General features: G+C 50.2%; 2 protein-coding genes and 1 long non-coding RNA gene across 3 annotated transcripts; all 3 read right to left on the reverse strand.

The window, feature by feature from the left end:
- Positions 1-461: 461 nt before the first annotated feature.
- On the reverse strand, positions 462-1,484 carry LOC124475464 (free fatty acid receptor 2). The gene has a single exon (XM_047032091.1). It carries the CDS (start codon positions 1,482-1,484, stop codon positions 462-464), a length of 1,023 nt encoding a protein of 340 aa, XP_046888047.1.
- Positions 1,485-10,979: 9,495 nt separating this feature from the next.
- Positions 10,980-12,079, reverse strand: LOC124477744. The gene is made up of 3 exons (XR_006957175.1): positions 12,064-12,079; positions 11,726-11,794; positions 10,980-11,105 (listed from the first exon to the last, which is right to left on the reverse strand). It is a non-coding gene; the product is annotated as an uncharacterized LOC124477744 (long non-coding RNA).
- Positions 12,080-12,417: 338 nt separating this feature from the next.
- Positions 12,418-14,016, reverse strand: si:dkeyp-97a10.3 (glutelin-2). The gene is made up of 2 exons (XM_047035727.1): positions 13,510-14,016; positions 12,418-13,166 (listed from the first exon to the last, which is right to left on the reverse strand). Exon 1 carries the CDS (start codon positions 13,977-13,979, stop codon positions 13,545-13,547), a length of 435 nt encoding a protein of 144 aa, XP_046891683.1. The 5' UTR covers positions 13,980-14,016; the 3' UTR covers positions 12,418-13,166; positions 13,510-13,544.
- Between the last annotated feature and the right edge of the window lie 4,886 nt (positions 14,017-18,902).

Genomic DNA, 18,902 nt, shown 5'->3' on the forward strand with positions numbered 1-18,902 from the left:
TTTCACCCATATTTGATACTATTGTCATGCTTATTTGAGGAGCGTATCAACCAGGGCAGAGACCTTAGAGGATATGTCCTAAAGGGGAGGTCCGTCTCCCTCCTTAAACTCATCAAAGCAGCGCTCAGGTCAGTCCACAACATCAATCAGTCCCTGTGTGTGTTTGTCTTTTGGGGTAAATGACAATCATCCACATTTGTATGCTGATCAGTCACAGCAGGTGTTTGCACACAATACCTATTCAGACACGATGACGCCCCGTGATTCCAGGAAGCCGTCGGTCCTCGTCGTGATGCGTCTTACAGGAGCGTATCCCTCCACGGGCCGCCTCTAATCCAAGGAGGATGTTTGCTGATCAAACAGAGACACACGGGGAACAAACACTCTGCCAAAACATAAACAGACAGTCATATCCTGTCTCCACACGCCAAAAACTAAATCTCGGCCTCAGGCGTCACGGTTCAGAGAGCATTGACCTCCCTTTGCTTGTGTCCCTCTCCTCCTTTGGTGGGGCTGGAGCCTCTCAGACAGGCCCTGCACACGTGCGAGGACAGACACCTACGCACGCGGCAGGTGAAGGCCTGGGTCACGCTGCCCAGAGTGCCACGCACGGCCGAGGACGACAGGTAGAAGATGAAGGGGTCCAGGCAGGCGTTGAAGGTGCTGAGCAGCAGGGCCATGTCCCTCCAGTCCGGGCTCTCCTTGGTGATAAACCCCACCACGTGGGACACGTTGTAGGGACCGAAGCAGAAGAGGAACACCAGGAGGGTTCCCAGCGCCAGGCCGATGGCCCGAAGGCGCCGCCGCCGGCCGATGTGGGGCAGCCGGGACAGAATGCGGATGAAGTTGATGTAGCAGAAGCTGCAGATGATAAGCGGGATGCAGAACAGTACCAGGCACAGCTCCAGGCGGACGGGAAGCAGGATGTTGAGCTGTGCGGGGGTGAAGCCCTCGTAGCACACGTTCCTGTGCAGCTGGGCACTGTGGGGTTCAGAGGTGGCGTTGGAGGCGGCGAGGTGGTGCTGCAGGCCCTTGGGGTTGTAGTATGGCATGATGAAGACGATGCTGAGCTGCATGAAGCAGAAGAGCCAGAAGAAGACGCTGGCAGCCACGGCGTAGCGCGGCCGGCGCCACAGGGAGTGCTTGATGGGGAAGGCCACGCCCAGGTAGCGCTCCACGCTCACCGCCGTCAGGAAGAAGATGCTGCTGTAGATGGTCATGTAGAACACAAAGCCCGACAGGGGACACAGGAAGTAGGGCAGGCTCCAAGTCATGTTGTTGGACACTTCCTGCATCTTGAAGGGCAGGAAGAGGAGGAAGAGGAGGTCGGAGATGGTGAGGTTGAGAAGAAGGATGTCGATGGGCGTGGCTCTCTGCCTCACCTTCCGGCTGAAGGTGTAGAAGGCCAGGGCGTTGGCCGGGAAGCCAGACAGGAAGGTGACCACGTAAACTGACAGACACAGAGCTGTGTGGCATTCCTGCATGGTGCTGTCAGGGCTAGAGGTGTTGTGTCTGGATAGAGGGTGTTGTGTCTGGGTAGAGAGGTGTTGTGTCTGGATAGAGGGGTGTTGTGTCTGGAGAAGAGGGGTGTTGTGTCTGGATAGAGGGGTGTTGTGTCTGGATAGAGAGGTGTTGTGTCTGGGTAGAGAGATGTTGTGTCTGGATAGAGGGGTGTTGTGTCTGGGTAGAGAGGTGTTGTGTCTGGATAGAGGGGTGTTGTGTCTGGATAGAGGGGTGTTGTGTCTGGATAGAGGGGTGTTGTGTCTGGATAGAGAGGTGTTGTGTCTGGATAGAGGGGTGTTGTGTCTGGATAGAGGGGTGTTGTGTCTGGATAGAGGGGTGTTGTGTCTGGATAGAGAGGTGTTGTGTCTGGATAGAGAGGTGTTGTGTCTGGATAGAGGGGTGTTGTGTCTGGATAGAGGGGTGTTGTGTGTGGATAGAGGGGTGTTGTGTGTGGATAGAGGGGTGTTGTGTCTGGATAGAGGGGTGTTGTGTCTGGGAGGAAGTTTGCTTCCTGGGTGAGGTTCAGCCTTGGTGGGTTTCCTGTCCTGGCTGGTCTTCTTTCCAGATCCTCATGAGCTGTAGACAGCAGAGCAGAATAGCACACTGAGAACGTTCAGTTTACTGTGTACGTTAGTGTTGTCACGGTAACAATAGTAGCTGTGTAATTTTGATACCAAAGCAAAAAACTAAAAAAGGTTACTGAACAACTCTAATTCTTTGACAGTAACGGTCAGCTACTATATCTAAGGCTGTAGCCTACTTATGACAACAACAGATCATTAATACAATCACATGCCTAAAGGCAGAACATGTGTGGACTGAGTGTAGACATTAAGATAACTCAGGAGATGACTTAGAGATCAGTAGAGCTCAAAAATATTTTTTGGGACTTGAACATCATTTATAAGAGGTAGAATAAGTGGATTCAACGCGCTTCATGGGGCTCTTAAAAGTTTGCCGCGCAACATGCACAAAGTAAATATACATCCAAAACTCAAAAACACATATTTTGGCAAACTATGTCATCTATGATGACATGAACGGTGATGTTTGCTAATTTGTTTCTGGTGATGGACGATGTTCTCATTGTTATCTGCCTCACACCCAAAGTTTCTCCATACATGGCTCTTCCACAGAGGGTCCAGTGACCCCCCCCCCGTGCCCCAGGTAAGAGGGTCTAGCGACCCCCCCCCCCCGTGCCCCAGGTAAGAGGGTCTAGTGAAGCCCCCCGTGCCCCAGGTAAGAGGGTCTAGCGACCCCCCCCCCCCGTGCCCCAGGTAAGAGGGTCTAGTGAAGCCCCCCGTGCCCCAGGTAAGAGGGTCTAGTGAAGCCCCACGTGCCCCAGGTAAGAGGGTCTAGCGACCCCCCCCCCCCCCGTGCCCCAGGTAAGAGGGTCTAGTGACGCCCCCCGTGCCCCAGGTAAGAGGGTCTAGCGACCCCCCCCGTGCCCCAGGTAAGAGGGTCTAGTGAAGCCCCCCGTGCCCCAGGTAAGAGAGTCTAGCGACCCCCCCGTGCCCCAGGTAAGAGGGTCTAGTGACCCCCCCCCCCGTGCCCCAGGTAAGAGGGTCTAGCGACCCCCCCCGTGCCCCAGGTAAGAGGGTCTAGTGACCCCCCCCGTGCCCCAGGTAAGAGGGTCTAGTGACCCCCCCCCCGTGCCCCAGGTAAGAGGGTCTAGTGAAGCCCCCCGTGCCCCAGGTAAGAGAGTCTAGCGACCCCCCCCCCCGTGCCCCAGGTAAGAGGGTCTAGTGAAGCCCCCCGTGCCCCAGGTAAGAGGGTCTAGTGAAGCCCCCCGTGCCCCAGGTAAGAGAGTCTAGCGACCCCCCCGTGCCCCAGGTAAGAGGGTCTAGTGAAGCCCCCTGTGCCCCAGGTAAGAGGGTCTAGTGAAGCCCCCTGTGCCCCAGGTAAGAGGGTCTAGTGAAGCCCCCCGTGCCCCAGGTAAGAGAGTCTAGCGACCCCCCCCCCGTGCCCCAGGTAAGAGGGTCTAGTGAAGCCCCCCGTGCCCCAGGTAAGAGGGTCTAGTGAAGCCCCCCGTGCCCCAGGTAAGAGGGTCTAGTGAAGCCCCCCGTGCCCCAGGTAAGAGAGTCTAGCGACCCCCCCGTGCCCCAGGTAAGAGGGTCTAGTGAAGCCCCCTGTGCCCCAGGTAAGAGGGTCTAGTGAAGCCCCCTGTGCCCCAGGTAAGAGGGTCTAGTGATGCCCCTGTTCAGGTCTACCGTAACTTCAGTAATTCTGGTATCGCCCTGTTTTGGGGGGTTGAGTACCGACTTGTTACTAGAGTACCGTTGTTTCTGTTAACATTAGTGTACATACTCTATGTATTCTATATGATTGTTTAATTTGTGAACAAATCATCTTCATGGTTGTGTACACAAACAGGCCCATAATGTTACAGCACTTGTTTTAAACTGCAAACACACAAACACAGCTACAGTCCTTATATTACTGCTAACACGCAAACACATTGCCGTGAACAGAACTGCTTCCACAGCAGCCTCCTGCACACCAGCGATGCCTTTAGCTCCTGAGGCCACATTCACTGAGTCAAACCACAAATGGAACCTTTTACACTGTGAATTTAGTTTAGCAAGGTCAGTGAATGAGCGTTTGGAATAAAGCAGTGTCTGTAATTGTATATGTATTGAACAGCAGAACTCACCGTGTCATCGTGCAGGCCACAGAGCCAGATGAAGTCTGCACCTGGGTGATTAGGAATGGAAGTTAGACATCGTTTATTAGTATTTTATTTGTGTTGTTCAGATGAGTTGTTTTAAAAAATATATCTTATCACTGAATCAGACATCCAGACATGGTGAAGAATCTCTAGGGTTCTAAACAACCACATGAGGTCTATGCCAACACACTGGAGTATGGTTCTACTGTGAGCTGAATGCACAACTTGGTTTACGGAACAGCAGCAAGCACATTGAATGTTCCTCATTGAAGACAATATCTTCGACCATGTCAGAGGGGTAAACTGAACAAAACAGCATCTTCAGTTTAAATCTTGATTATTTTTACTGCATACTACTGTGTTGTACTCTGTGAAGGAGCAGACCATAGTCTTACCTCAGCGCCAGCATGTCTGAGTGTTCCACAGTGCTCTAGATTGTTCCAGTGTTCCGGAGTGTGTCTGGGTGTTCTAGAGTGTTCCAGATCTCGTGAGTGTTCCAGCTGTTCTGTCGGAGCTCTGCTCCTCTCTGCTCTCGTTCTGCAGGCGTCTTTCAGTGACCCAAAAGCATCTGTTCGACAGTATATGCACTGTTAACTCTGCAGTATAAACACTCACGTTAAGATTGTGGAAATTTGATTTGATTAGCCACCAGATTAGCGCCTGCATATATGACTGCAATCTCCCGCCCTCTCCAAACAGTCTCCATGGCGACGCTGCTCTGACCTGCTGTCTGAGAGGGCTAGTGGGTTGGAGGGAAGGGGGGGTGAGGCTGGAGGCTGGTGGAGTGAGGCTGGAGGCTAGTGGGGGAGGCTGTGGGAGTGAGGCTAAAAGGCTGGTGGAGTGAGGCTGGAGGCTGGTGGGATGAGGCTGGAGGCTGGTGGAGTGAGGCTGGATGCTGGTGGAGTGAGGCTGGAGGCTGGTGGAGTGAGGCTGGAGGCTGGTGGAGTGAGGCTAGAGGGGGAGGCTGGTAGAGTGAGGCTGGTGGGATGAGGCTTGAGGGGGAGGCTGGTGGAGTGAGGCTGGAGGCTGGTGGAGTGAGGCTGGTGGGATGAGGCTTGAGGGGGAGGCTGGTGGAGTGAGGCTGGAGGCTGGTGGAGTGAGGCTGGAGGCTGGTAGTAGAAACTTATCATGGGGGGGTTGTTATTATTTTGAGTGTGAATAGCATCCAGAATACACCTGTATACAGACAGACATCCATGACCCTCTTGTACTGAAAGGGCAGGAAGAGGAGGAGGAGGAGATGGTCAGGATGAGTGGAGTATATTTATCTCTTTCTGGCACAACTTCCTGATGAAGGTGTGGACAGCCAGAATGTTGTCTAGGTAACCTGTCACCAAGACAATGACACCCCCCCCCACCAGCACCACATGAGCCTGGTTCTAAAGATGTGTTGTCATCTGGGAGGTACGTTAGAGGCACACCATGCTAGTGTTGCTCCTGGCAACCTCCACGGCCTGTGAGGAACGCTGAGTCAGTGAAGAAGAACATTGGTCTTAATCCATCCTGGTATTCTGTGATGTCACGGCAAATGAAGAAACCATCTTAAAAATAAAAAGTTATTTGTGTTATTAGTCCACAGGTTTGAGTCTGTGGTTCATGTGTGGTTGACAGGTTTGAGTCTCCCTGAGTAACCTACTAATCCCACAGTTAGCATCCAGTGCATGATGCGGTTACCGTAGAGATGAGGAAAACAAAAAAGCTTTATGACGAACTACAATAAACTACAATGAGCCAAGAAGTTGAAGCGATGTCCTTGTTTCTGGCTCTGCACACCGTCTAGACTCCAGTCTCCATCAAAGAGCAGTAACATGACCCAACATTATTTCAACAATTGTATAGTCCAATTCATGGTGATGTCCAGCTACATTTTCTACAATCACCTCAATCTGGTTGCTTGTTGCTTGGCAACCATTTAACTGTCTTTGGGAACTTCATTGCTTGGCGAAGGAATGATGAATTGTTTTCAATAAATGAACACATTTTATGAGGCTGAGTGTTGTGTGAAATCTTACTTAGTAGTCTGTAGTAACTGTTTTACAAAAGCAATAGGCCACTTAAGGCTGTGATTTACGGTGATTTTAGAACACCTAGGGGTCGTTGTTAGGCACCTGATACCGCTCTCAACCAACTCAACTATGGCATGGCAGCTCATTTGTGCTTATTGCAGTGTGATCGTCAAGGCCAATAAGTGAGCCCAAGGGCATCAATAATCAGAGTAAACAGGAGACAATATACTCCCAGACAACATCCGAACAGAGTGATTAGTCCAACGCTGTTGTACCAAATGCTTTATGTTCATGCCAGTTCCACACAAGCTGACACACGTGTGGTCCATATCAGCGCAAGCCCTCTGTCCACACACACACTCTGTCCACACACACTCTGTCCACACACACACTCTGTCCACACACACTCTGTCCACACACACTCTGTCCACACACACACTCTGTCCACACACACACTAGGTCTACACACACACTCTGTCCACACACACACTCTGTCCACACACACACTAGGTCCACACACACACTCTGTCCACACACACACTCTGTCCACACACACACTCTGTCTACACACACACTCTGTCCACACACACACTCTGTCCACACACACAATCTGTCCACACACACACTCTGTCTACACACACACTCTGTCCACACACACACTCTGTCCACACACACACTCTGTCCACACACACACTCTGTCTACACACACACTCTGTCCACACACACACTCTGTCCACACACACACTCTGTCCACACACACTCTGTCCACACACACACTCTGTCCACACACACACTCTGTCCACAAACACCAGGTCTACACACACTCGGTCACACACACACTCTGTACACACACCACTCTGTCTACACACACTCTCTCACTCTCTCCCGGGAGAAAACACACACTAATTAATTAAAGTAAAACAGCTCATGTGGCGTCAGTGCGGTTAGTTAGTTAGTTGTACTTGTTTACCAAGTTATTTATCTATACCTGGATAGCAACCTATAGCCAGACTGTATAGCTACCTATAACCAGAGGGTTGGTGGACAGGGGGGGACAGCTTTAGACAGGGTGAGGTGTTAGACAGGGTGAGCTGTTAGACAGGGTGAGGTGTTAGACAGGGTGAGGTGTTAGATAGAGAGGGCTGGTGGACAGGGTGAGGTGTTAGACAGGGTGAGGTGTTAGACAGAGAGGGCTGGGGGACAGGGTGAGGTGTTAGATAGAGAGGGCTGGTGGACAGGGTTTGACAGCTTTGTGATGTCTGGTTATGATCCAGCTCACCCAGCATTCCATCCATGATGAGGTCACGCTGAGTGTGCTCAACACTCATCCTCCGTGTCAGATGCTGCTCTCTGTGGCTGGATGACATCAGTCCAGCTCTGATAATCACCTTTGAAGGACACCCAGTGCTGGGCCAGGTGGCTGCTTGCAGACATTCCCAGAGCTGGACACTTAACATGCAGTCTGGCTTCCAGAAGCAGGACAGGGTCGATGGCTGCTTCAAACACAGAGAGACACAGCCATCTGGATCAAGGCCAGACGACCTGTAACTATGGAATCACTGTCATGTTACTATGGAATGACTGTCATGTAACTATGGAATGACTGTCATCTATCTATGGAACTACATTTACATTTACGCATTTAGCAGACGCTTTTATCCAAAGCGACTTTCAAAAGAGAGCTTTACAAAAGTGCATAGGTCACTGATCATAACAAGGAGATAGCCCCAAACATTGCGGGTAGCCAAAACATGAAGCATACTTGAAATACGTGAAAAATAAATAAGTCCCAAAGGGAAGAACCATAAGAGCATGTAGTTAAACAAGATACTATTAACTTCCGTTCCGTTTAACTCCCATTCTATAACTTAGTAACGACTGGAGGGATGTATGGTGGGCTTAAGCCATGCTGCTTCCTGTTTGCTGTGACATCATACGTGGGTTCTCCCAAGAACATTGTTTTCCTCTGGGTCATGGAACAAGTGTGTTCGCCATGACAACAGTTAGTCACCACTAATCATTAACTGTAACCCTAAACAGAACAAAGTCCACACCTGCAAGCTGGCAAAACACACACATACACACACACACACACACACATACAAACACGTTAAATAGACAGGCTTTCTATAGAGAATGAGAAGTCTTATCGAGGATTACTGGGAAACATCCACAGCAGCTTCTATGGGCCTCTGTTCTAAAAGACAAATCAAATATAGATCACATAAAGGCAGAACCATGGAGACCATCTTCGTAATAGAATAATATCAGTTTACATTTCACACCTCCACTCAGACCCAGCCTGGTGCTCCTAACCCACAGCCCCCAGCCTCCATAGCTGATGAACACGAGGGTGTGTATCAAATCTGTCTAGCAGGTGTCATGTTGACTTACTGTGTCTCTGGAGGGGAAGAGGTTGAAACATAGCTAGGTAGAAATGGTGTGTGTGTGTGTGTGTGTGTGTGTGTGCCTTTCCTAAATCATTGTCAGGCACCAAATGATAGATGTTCAAGCACTAAGATCCCATTGATATTTAGGATGTTTGATTGGTGACTATTTGTAAAAAAAAGAAAAAAAAGAAAAGAAATTATGTTCTTTGTCATTCTTTAATAAACGTTCAAACAAATAAACAAATAATGTTACTGGCTGGATGTTACTGGTTGGTGGTTACTGGCTGGTGGTTACTGTCTGGTGGTTACTGACTGGTGGTTACTGACTGGTGGTTACTGTCTGGTGGTTACTGACTGGTGGTTACTGACTGGTGGTTACTGGCTGATGGTTTACAGGCTGGTGGTTACTGAGTGGTGGTTACTGACTGGTGGTTAGTGGCTGGATGTTACTGCCCGATGGTTACTGACTGGATGTTACTGGCTGGGGGTTACTGACTGGTTGTTACTGGCTGGTGGTTACTGGATGGATGTTACTGACTGGTGGTTACTGCTTGGTTGTTACTGACTGGTGGTTACTGGCTGGTTGTTACTGGCTGGTGGTTACTGGCTGGTGGTTACTGGCTGGTGGTTACTGGCTGGTGGTTACTGGCTGGATGTTACTGACTGGTGGTTACTGCTTGGTTGTTACTGACTGGTGGTTACTGGCTGGTTGTTACTGGCTGGTTGTTACTTAGTGGTGGTTACTGCTTGGTTGTTACTGACTGGTGGTTACTGGCTGGTTGTTACTGGCTGGTGGTTACTGACTGGTTGTTACTGGCTGGATGTTACTGACTGGTGGTTACCGTTTGGTTGTTACTGACTGGTGGTTACTGGCTGGTGGTTACTGGCTGGTTGTTACTGAGTGGTGGTTACTGGCTGGTTGTTACTGAGTGGTGGTTACTGTTTGGTTGTTACTGACTGGTGGTTACTGGCTGGTTGTTACTGGCTGGTGGTTACTGGCTGGATGTTACTGACTGGTGGTTACTGTTTGGTTGTTACTGACTGGTGGTTACTGGCTGGTTGTTACTGACTGGTGGTTACTGGCTGGTTGTTACTGGCTGGTGGTTACTGGCTGGTTGTTACTGAGTGGTGGTTACTGACTGGTTGTTACTGACTGGATGTTACTGGCTGGGGGTTACTGACTGGTTGTTACTGGCTGGTGGTTACTGGCTTGATGTTACCGGCTGGTGGTTACTGGCTGGATGTTACTGACTGGTGGTTACTGCTTGGTTGTTACTGACTGGTGGTTACTGGCTGGTTGTTACAGGCTTGTGGTTACTGGCTGGTTGTTACAGGCTTGTGGTTACTGGCTGGTTACTGCACGTTACTTTATCTTCCATTGTTTAGTCTTTATCCAACTCTTCTGCTTTGCTGAATGTGTGCAGCAGTGCAGGACAACACTAGTTGCTGTGTCGTGCTCGAGGTTCCTTCAGACAGGATACAGCTACTGGGTTGACTGTTTTCTCTGTTGTGGCTGGAATCAATATTTTCCTGTGAGCGTTTTCAGGCAGTGTCAGATGGAGGATCTGAGTTACAGCACGCAGCGCAGCAAGTGTTCCTGTGAGCGTTTATCTGCTGGACGACAGCCAATTGTATCTTTGCCTTTGGCTCATGTTTCGTGTTTTAATTTTATGTTATTGAACAAGCAATGTTGGGCAGCCGCACAAATTGAAAAGGTCTTTAGAAGTGAGGGGAGAGGTTGGCAATCGATAGGATTATTCTGTCTCACACTTGGCTCCCTCTGGTGGCAGGAAAAGGTACAACAGCTCCCTGAAGGTATTCATCCCTGGCTGGTAGGCTGGATGCTAGTGTTGCTCTGGGACCTCCAGGGGCTGGATGGAAGACAGTTCAGTACCTGTCCTGTTGAGTGCTGGTAAGGTGCCCAGGGCTGTTCTGAAACCTGGGGAGAGAGGACAGAGGGTGGAGTGGTGTGCAGGGGTGTGTGTAGGGTGGGTATAAGTGGTAGAGTGGTGTGGGGTGGATGTAGGTGGCAGGGGGTGTTGGGGTGTGTGTAGAGGGGGTGTAGGGGGGGTGGTGTAGGTTAGTGAAGGGGGTGTAGGGTGGATGTAGGTGGCAGGGGAAAGAAGTGGCAGGAAGGGTGAAGAGTGGGGGGGGGGGTGTAGGGGGTAAAGGGTGGGGTGTAGGGGGTAGTGGGGGTAAGGGGTGAGTGAAGGGTGGTGTGGGGGTAAGGGGTGGGTGAAGGGTGGTGTGGGGGTAAGGGGTGGGTGAAGGAGGTTGTGGGGGTAAGGGGTGGGTGAAGGGTGGTGTGGGGGTAAGGGGTGGGTGAAGGGTGGTGTGGGGGTAAGGGGTGGGTGAAGGGTGGTGTGGGGGTAAGGGGTGGGTGAAGGGTGGTGTAGGGGGTAAGGGGTGGGTGAAGGTTTTACCTGCGGCGCTGGAAGGCATAGTAGATACCCAGAAAGACAATCACCACGACGACAGCCAGAATCACACACACAATCAACATCACTGGCAAATCTGAGGCCGGTGGGCTGATGGTGGCTGAGACGAAACAACAAACACACAACCACACCAACATTTCTCAGAACAAATGCAGCTTCTACATCCTCTGTGAGATTCCTTTTTTATCCCTTTATTTATTCATTTATTTATAACTCCAGAGGACTACCCAGACAGATCGAATTACTGGGCCAGCCAGGGCATCTCTGGTTGGGAGCATAGCTACTATACATTTACATACAAATCAACCACAGGAAGCAGCATCAGCAAGCAGGGAATTATCCTCCTGGCTGCTCAACAGAAACGCCCCAGACAGAGTAATTTACCCTCCTGTAGGGTTACACTCCACCCTGCTCCTGGAGAGATACCCTCCTGTAGGGTTACACTCCACCCTGCTCCTGGAGAGATACCCTCCTGTAGGGTTACACTCCAACCCTGCTCCTGGAGAGATACCCTCCTGTAGAGTTACACTCCAACCCTGTTCCTGGAGAGATACCCTCCTGTAGAGTTACACTCCAACCCTGTTCCTGGAGAGATACCCTCCTGTAGAGTTACACTCCAACCCTGTTCCTGGAGATACCCTCCCATGTCCAGTAGATGAACGTACAGTAGGTTCATCTCCAGTAGATGAACATACAGTAACTTCTTCTCCAGTAACTTACTGAAAGAGTAAGGTGGGGGGGTTGAATCATGCCCTGGTCCAGACATATTCCCTGTGGCGTCATAACACACTGGAAAAACACACAGGTTCACAATGATTCACACTGGTTCATTGCGGTTCACAATGGTTCACCCTGATTCATAGTGGTTCACAAGGATTCACAGTGGTTCATACAGATACACAGTGGCTCACAATTACAAGGCCCTGATGCTCTGCATTTTCAGCAAGATGGAAACAAGCAGTTTAAAAGCATGTCGGCGGTCAAACATTACCTGTAGGGACTTGAGTCTACACACAGAGTCATTATAGTCATTATGTTCTCGTAGTAATCTCACTTACCAAGTGTCAGAATGTTCCAGAACAGAGCCAGAGCTATAACACACCGAGTCATGACTGAAGACGAGGAAGTTCTGTACAGGTGATCTGACAGGTAGGTGAACACGTCCTCGTTATCTCCTGCTGTTCCCAGGCAGAGCCAGAGAATCTTCTCCCTGTCTTATCAATCTGACTCAGCAACAACCTCCTGAGTCCTCAAGATCAACTCACAAGGAAGGAGATAACCGTATAAATGAGTAAGTACACATAATGACTGTTGGCACAGGGCAGTTTGTGATCCCTGTAGACACCGCTGTCCTTACAGCCCCTCAGCTTAAACACGACTTTTATAGAGAACGCCCTACCCAGACAACGAGGGGTCATCAAAATATTTTATTATATTCAATAAAACATGTGGACTCATAAAACATCTACTGAAATGGGTGCAGTCGGACCCAAGCTGTTGGGTAACACACACTAGCTAACACACACTGTTGGATATGCACAGCACAGACACTAGCTAACACACACTGCAGCAGTCAGCCACAGACAGTTGGACTGTGTATTTGTATTCAGAAGCAGAGCATGTAAGACCGCTGTCGGCTACACACACACTGTTTAAACAGAACTGTCTCCCTCTCCCCCTCTCTCTCTCTCTCCTCCTTCACGCACCGTAGGGATTATTTTCCGAGTCATTTAAGTCACATAAAAGTGCTTAATTAATAAGCCCTCGTCGGGTCCCCTTCATAGCTACTGGAGCACTTCCTGTTCAGCACGAGGACAATCCCTCTAATCAGCATCCAGAGACTCTGAACACAAGAGACTCTGAACACAGCAGCCAAATAAACACGTCCACCGTCTTCTCTCCCTCGTCACCATGGAGACGCCAAGAGGTTGGGTCAGCGAGCCAGAACCTCCCCCGCCACAGGTCATGGACTCTCCTGGGTTCTCCTGAGTTCTCCTGGGTTCTCCTGAGGTTTCCTGAGTTCTCCTGAGTTCCCCTGAGTTCTCTTGGGTTCTCCTGAGTTCTTCTGGGTTCTCTTAAATTGTCTTGGGTTCTCCTGAGTTCTTCTGGGTTCTCCTGAGTTGTCCTGGGTTCTCCTAGGTTCTCCTGGGTTCCCCTGTCCCTGGAGAACAGAGAGCTTGTCATTACACAGCACACATCTATCTTAACACGCTCCACTGACGCTGACACACTCTGGCCAGTGAAACACAGATGCAGTCAAACAATGTGCTGAGGCAGACAGCTACACGCACACTAAACAGACCAGCAGGATGGAGGCAGACAGCTTGTCATTCAGAATAATTGCTGCTCTGCCAAAAGCTACTTACCTCCCAGCCTCCTGCAGGACACATTACAGGCTCTGGACACGGCACAAGCACACAAGCACACACACACACACACACTCAAGCACATGCACACACACAGGGATATAAACATCTGCTATAAAACTGATGGGTTTCACTCACCTGGTGTGAGAATGTGCATGGAGGTGGTCATAGGGCTAGCGGCGAGGGTGTGGCTGGCTGGTGTGGGCATGGGGGTGAGGGTGGGGTCTGTGGGGTCTGTGGATGTTGCCAGGGAGACGGTGTGGATGGGACTGTCTCTGGGCTGGGGGCATGTTGACGGGGGGGTGGAGAGGGTGCGGCCCCTGGTCTGGCTTCTGCACGCGCTCTCTGGGCAGGGTCTGGAACTGGGCCAGGGGCAGCACGGGGGGGGGCGGGGGCGCCTTCGTCTGGCCCGCGGAGTGCAGCAGGGCTGCCTGGGTCTGCTGGTGGCGGCTGTGAAAGGGGTTGTGGGTGGTTTGCGTGTGCACTGCCAGGGCCGCCTGGGTGAGGTTGCTGTGGCGTTGGGGGATCTGGGTGGAGGTGGGGGGCAGTCTCTGTGAGGCATGTCCAGTGTGTGGCGTGTTGGCGTGTGGCGTGTTGGCGTGTGGCATTTTGGCATGTGGCGTGTTGGTCTGTGGCGTGTTGGCGTGTGGCGTGTTGGTGTGTGGCGTGTTGGCGTGTGGCATTTTGGCATGTGGCGTGTTGGTCTGTGGCGTGTTGGCGTGTGGCGTGTTGGTGTGTGGCGTGTTGGCGTGTGGCGTGTTGGTGTGTGTGGCATGTTGTACAGCGCGGAGTGTCTGTGGGATATGATTTGGGTCTGCCAGTGTTCGAGTGTCTGGGCCCTGTGGTGGAGATGGGCCCTGTGGTGGAGATGGGCCCTGTGGTGGAGCTGATGGGCCCTGTGGTGGAGCTGATGGGCCCTGTGGTGGAGCTGGGCCCAGTGACGCAGCTACGTGGTTAGCAGAGAGCTGCCTGCTGTTGTGAGGCCCCTGGATTGGGTCTTGTGGGTTGTGTGTGTGTGTGTGCCCGGAGGCAGACTGATCCCCACTGCGCTGCCGTCCTCGCTGCCTCCTTCTGTCACCGCTGGCGTGTGTGTGACTTGCTGCCTCGGGCTGGGGGACACTGCTGTCCCTCTGAACCTCCGTCCCAACAGAGGTGGAGGGGCTGGTCTGGGTCCGTCTGCCCAGCGACGGGGCCTCCTCTCTGGGGAGGGCTCTCCTCCGAGGGGGGGTCTGATTGCTGCGGAGCCGGGAGGGGGGTGAGTGCTCCCTGGGGGCGGGGGGGTTGGGGTAGGCTGGGGTGCCCATCAGGCGGTCCCAGGGGCGCTGGCGGGGGGGCGAGGGGGCACTGCAGGGGGCAGAGCTGCCGTGGTCGCCACGACTGTCGCGAGAAGTTCCAGAGTGGGCGTGGCTCTGACGGGAGTGGGCGTGGCCTACGGAGTGTGTGTAGCCAGTAGGAACAAGAGGGTGGGCCTCCGGGAGGTTGCGCGGGTAGGGCTCGCCCCCCGTCCTACCCCGCACCCCGTCAGACAGGAAGTCCTGGTGGTTGTTCTGAACACCAGACCGACCACTGGTCACATGGCTCATTAGGATGCTGCTCTCCTGTTGGCTGTGGGGTAGCTGGGCCAGCTGTGGTTGGTTATGAGACAGTTGTGTGTGCTGGCTGGTTTGAGGGTTGTATGCAGGATTGGAGGTGAGGTTGGCAGGGTAGGAGGTGAGGTTAACAATCACGCTGGGCATCTGAGCATTGTTGTTTTGCTGGCTGGAGGCTGGCGGGGCGTTGAGGCTGACCTGCACGGTGGGGGGCACAGTGCCCCCCTCCCCTGCCTGGATCACTACGCTGGGCTGCTGCTGGGATGCTGGGTCTGGGGGGGCACTGAGTGTGTGTGTGTCGGGGTGGCCATGCTGTGGGTTTGAACTGGTGTGGGTGTTGTGTGGAAGGTCGTTGCTGTGGCTGTTCCGTTGGAGTGTGTGTGTGTTTCTCAGCACATCCAGGGGAATGGTGTAGCAGTGGGGCGGGTGGTTGGGGTTATCGTGGGGGGGCGTCGAACTGTGCAGTGGAGGCTCTGGAGGACGGGCTGGGTTCTCTATCCCTGCTCCTGCAGAGACCGGACCCTGAACCTGGGAGGGAGAGAGGGAGAGAGAGAGCGGAGGAGAGGAGAGAGACGGAGGGAGGGAGGGGAGAAGAGAGAAAGAGAGACAAGAGGGAGAGAGAGAGATACAAGAGAGAGAGAGAGATACAAGAGAGAGAGAGAGAGAGAGAGAGAGAGAGAGAGAGAGAGAGAGAGAGAGAGAGAGAGAGAGATAAGGCGGAGAGGGGGGGGAAGAAGAGGATGTGCAAAAGAAAAGGTGTGTGTAAGCACAATAAAATAGATTTTGAAAAGACTATGTATTAGTCTAGAAGGACTTTCTTACTATAAGATGATCTGGGGGATTCTTTCGAATCAAATCCTTCAGTTTCTGGTTCACTGCAATAAGCAACATGTCAGCACTATTTCATAAATGAGCACACATACTTTCCCATGCGCACATCACTTTCTCACACACACACACTAACACACACTAACACACACACACTAACACACACTAACACACACTAACACACACTAACACACACTAACACACACACACTAACACACACTAACACACACTAACACACACTAACACACACTAACACACACACACTAACACACACTAACACACACTAACACACACTAACACACACTAACTAACACACACTAACACACACACACTAACACACACTAACACACACTAACACACACACACTAACACACACACACTAACACACACTAACACACACTAACACACACTAACACACACTAACACACACACGCTAACACACACTAACACACACTAACACACACTAACACACACTAACACACACACACTAACACACACTAACACACACTAACACACACTAACACACACTAACACACACACACTAACACACACTAACACACACTAACACACACTAACACACACACACTAACACACACTAACACACACTAACACACACACACTAACACACACTAACACACACTAACACACACTAACACACACTAACACACACTAACACACACACACTAACACACACTAACACACACTAACACACACTAACACACACACACTAACACACACTAACACACACACACTAACACACACACACACTAACACACACACTAACACACACACACTAACACACACACACTAACACACACACACTAACACACACACACTAACACACACACACTAACACACACTAACACACACACACTAACACACACACACACACACACACTAACACACACTAACACACACACACACTAACACACACTAACACACACACACTAACACACACACACTAACACACACACACACACTAACACACACTAACACACACACACACTAACACACACACACACTAACACACACACACTAACACACACACTAACACACACACACTAACACACACACACACTAACACACACACACTAACACACACACTAACACACACACTAACACACACTAACACACACACACACTAACACACACTAACACACACACACACTAACACACACATACACTAACACACACACACACTAACACACACTAACACACACTAACACACACTAACACACACTAACACACACACACACTAACACACACACTAACACACACACTAACACACACTAACACACACTAACACAACACACACACACTAACACACACACTAACACACACACTAACACACACACTAACACACACTAACACACACTAACACACACACACACTAACACACACACACACTAACACACACACACACTAACACACACACACACTAACACACACTAACACACACACACACTAACACACACTAACACACACTAACACACACTAACACACACACACACTAACACACACTAACACACACTAACACACACACACACTAACACACACTAACACACACACACACTAACACACACACACACTAACACACACACACACTAACACACACTAACACACACAACACACACACACACTAACACACACACACACACACTAACACACACACTAACACACACACTAACACACACACTACACACACACTAACACACACACACACTAACACACACACACACACACACACTAACACACACACACACACACACACTACACACACACTAACACACACACACACTAACACTAACACACACACTAACACACACACACACACACACTAACACACACACACACTAACACACACACACACACTAACACACACACACACACACACACTAACACACACTAACACACACACACACTAACACACACTAACACACACTAACACACACACACACTAACACACACTAACACACACTAACACACACACTACACACACACACACACTACACACACACACACACTAACACACACACACACTAACACACACTAACACACACTAACACACACTAACACACACTAACACACACTAACACACACACACACTAACACACACTAACACACACTAACACACACACACACTAACACACACTAACACACACTAACACACACTAACACACACTAACACACACTAACACACACTAACACACACACATACACTAACACACACATACACTAACACACACATACACTAACACACACACATACACTAACACACACATACACTAACACACACACATACACTAACACACACATACACTAACACACACATACACTAACACACACATACACTAACACACACACATACACTAACACACACACATACACTAACACACACATACACTAACACACACACATACACTAACACACACACATACACTAACACACACATACACTAACACACACACATACACTAACACACACACATACACTAACACACACATACACTAACACACACATACACTAACACACACATACACTAACACACACACATACACTAACACACACACATACACTAACACACACATACACTAACACACACACATACACTAACACACACACATACACTAACACACACACATACACTAACACACACATACACTAACACACACACATACACTAACACACACATACACTAACACACACACATACACTAACACACACACATACACTAACACACACATACACTAACACACACACATACACTAACACACACACATACACTAACACACACATACACTAACACACACACATACACTAACACACACACATACACTAACACACACATACACTAACACACACACATACACTAACACACACATACACTAACACACACACATACACTAACACACACACATACACTAACACACACACATACACTAACACACACATACACTAACACACACATACACTAACACACACACATACACTAACACACACACATACACTAACACACACACATACACTAACACACACATACACTAACACACACATACACTAACACACACACATACACTAACACACACACATACACTAACACACACATACACTAAC

The sequence above is a fragment of the Hypomesus transpacificus genome, chromosome 2 (assembly GCF_021917145.1).
Source record: "Hypomesus transpacificus isolate Combined female chromosome 2, fHypTra1, whole genome shotgun sequence".
Classification (NCBI taxonomy): domain Eukaryota; kingdom Metazoa; phylum Chordata; class Actinopteri; order Osmeriformes; family Osmeridae; genus Hypomesus; species Hypomesus transpacificus.

Excerpts from the sequence above, each read along its gene's own strand:
- si:dkeyp-97a10.3 (XM_047035727.1), bottom strand. The coding sequence starts at position 13,979 with ATGCCACACGCCAACACGCCACACGCCAACACGCCACACACTGGACAT.
- LOC124475464 (XM_047032091.1), bottom strand. The coding sequence starts at position 1,484 with ATGCAGGAATGCCACACAGCTCTGTGTCTGTCAGTTTACGTGGTCACC.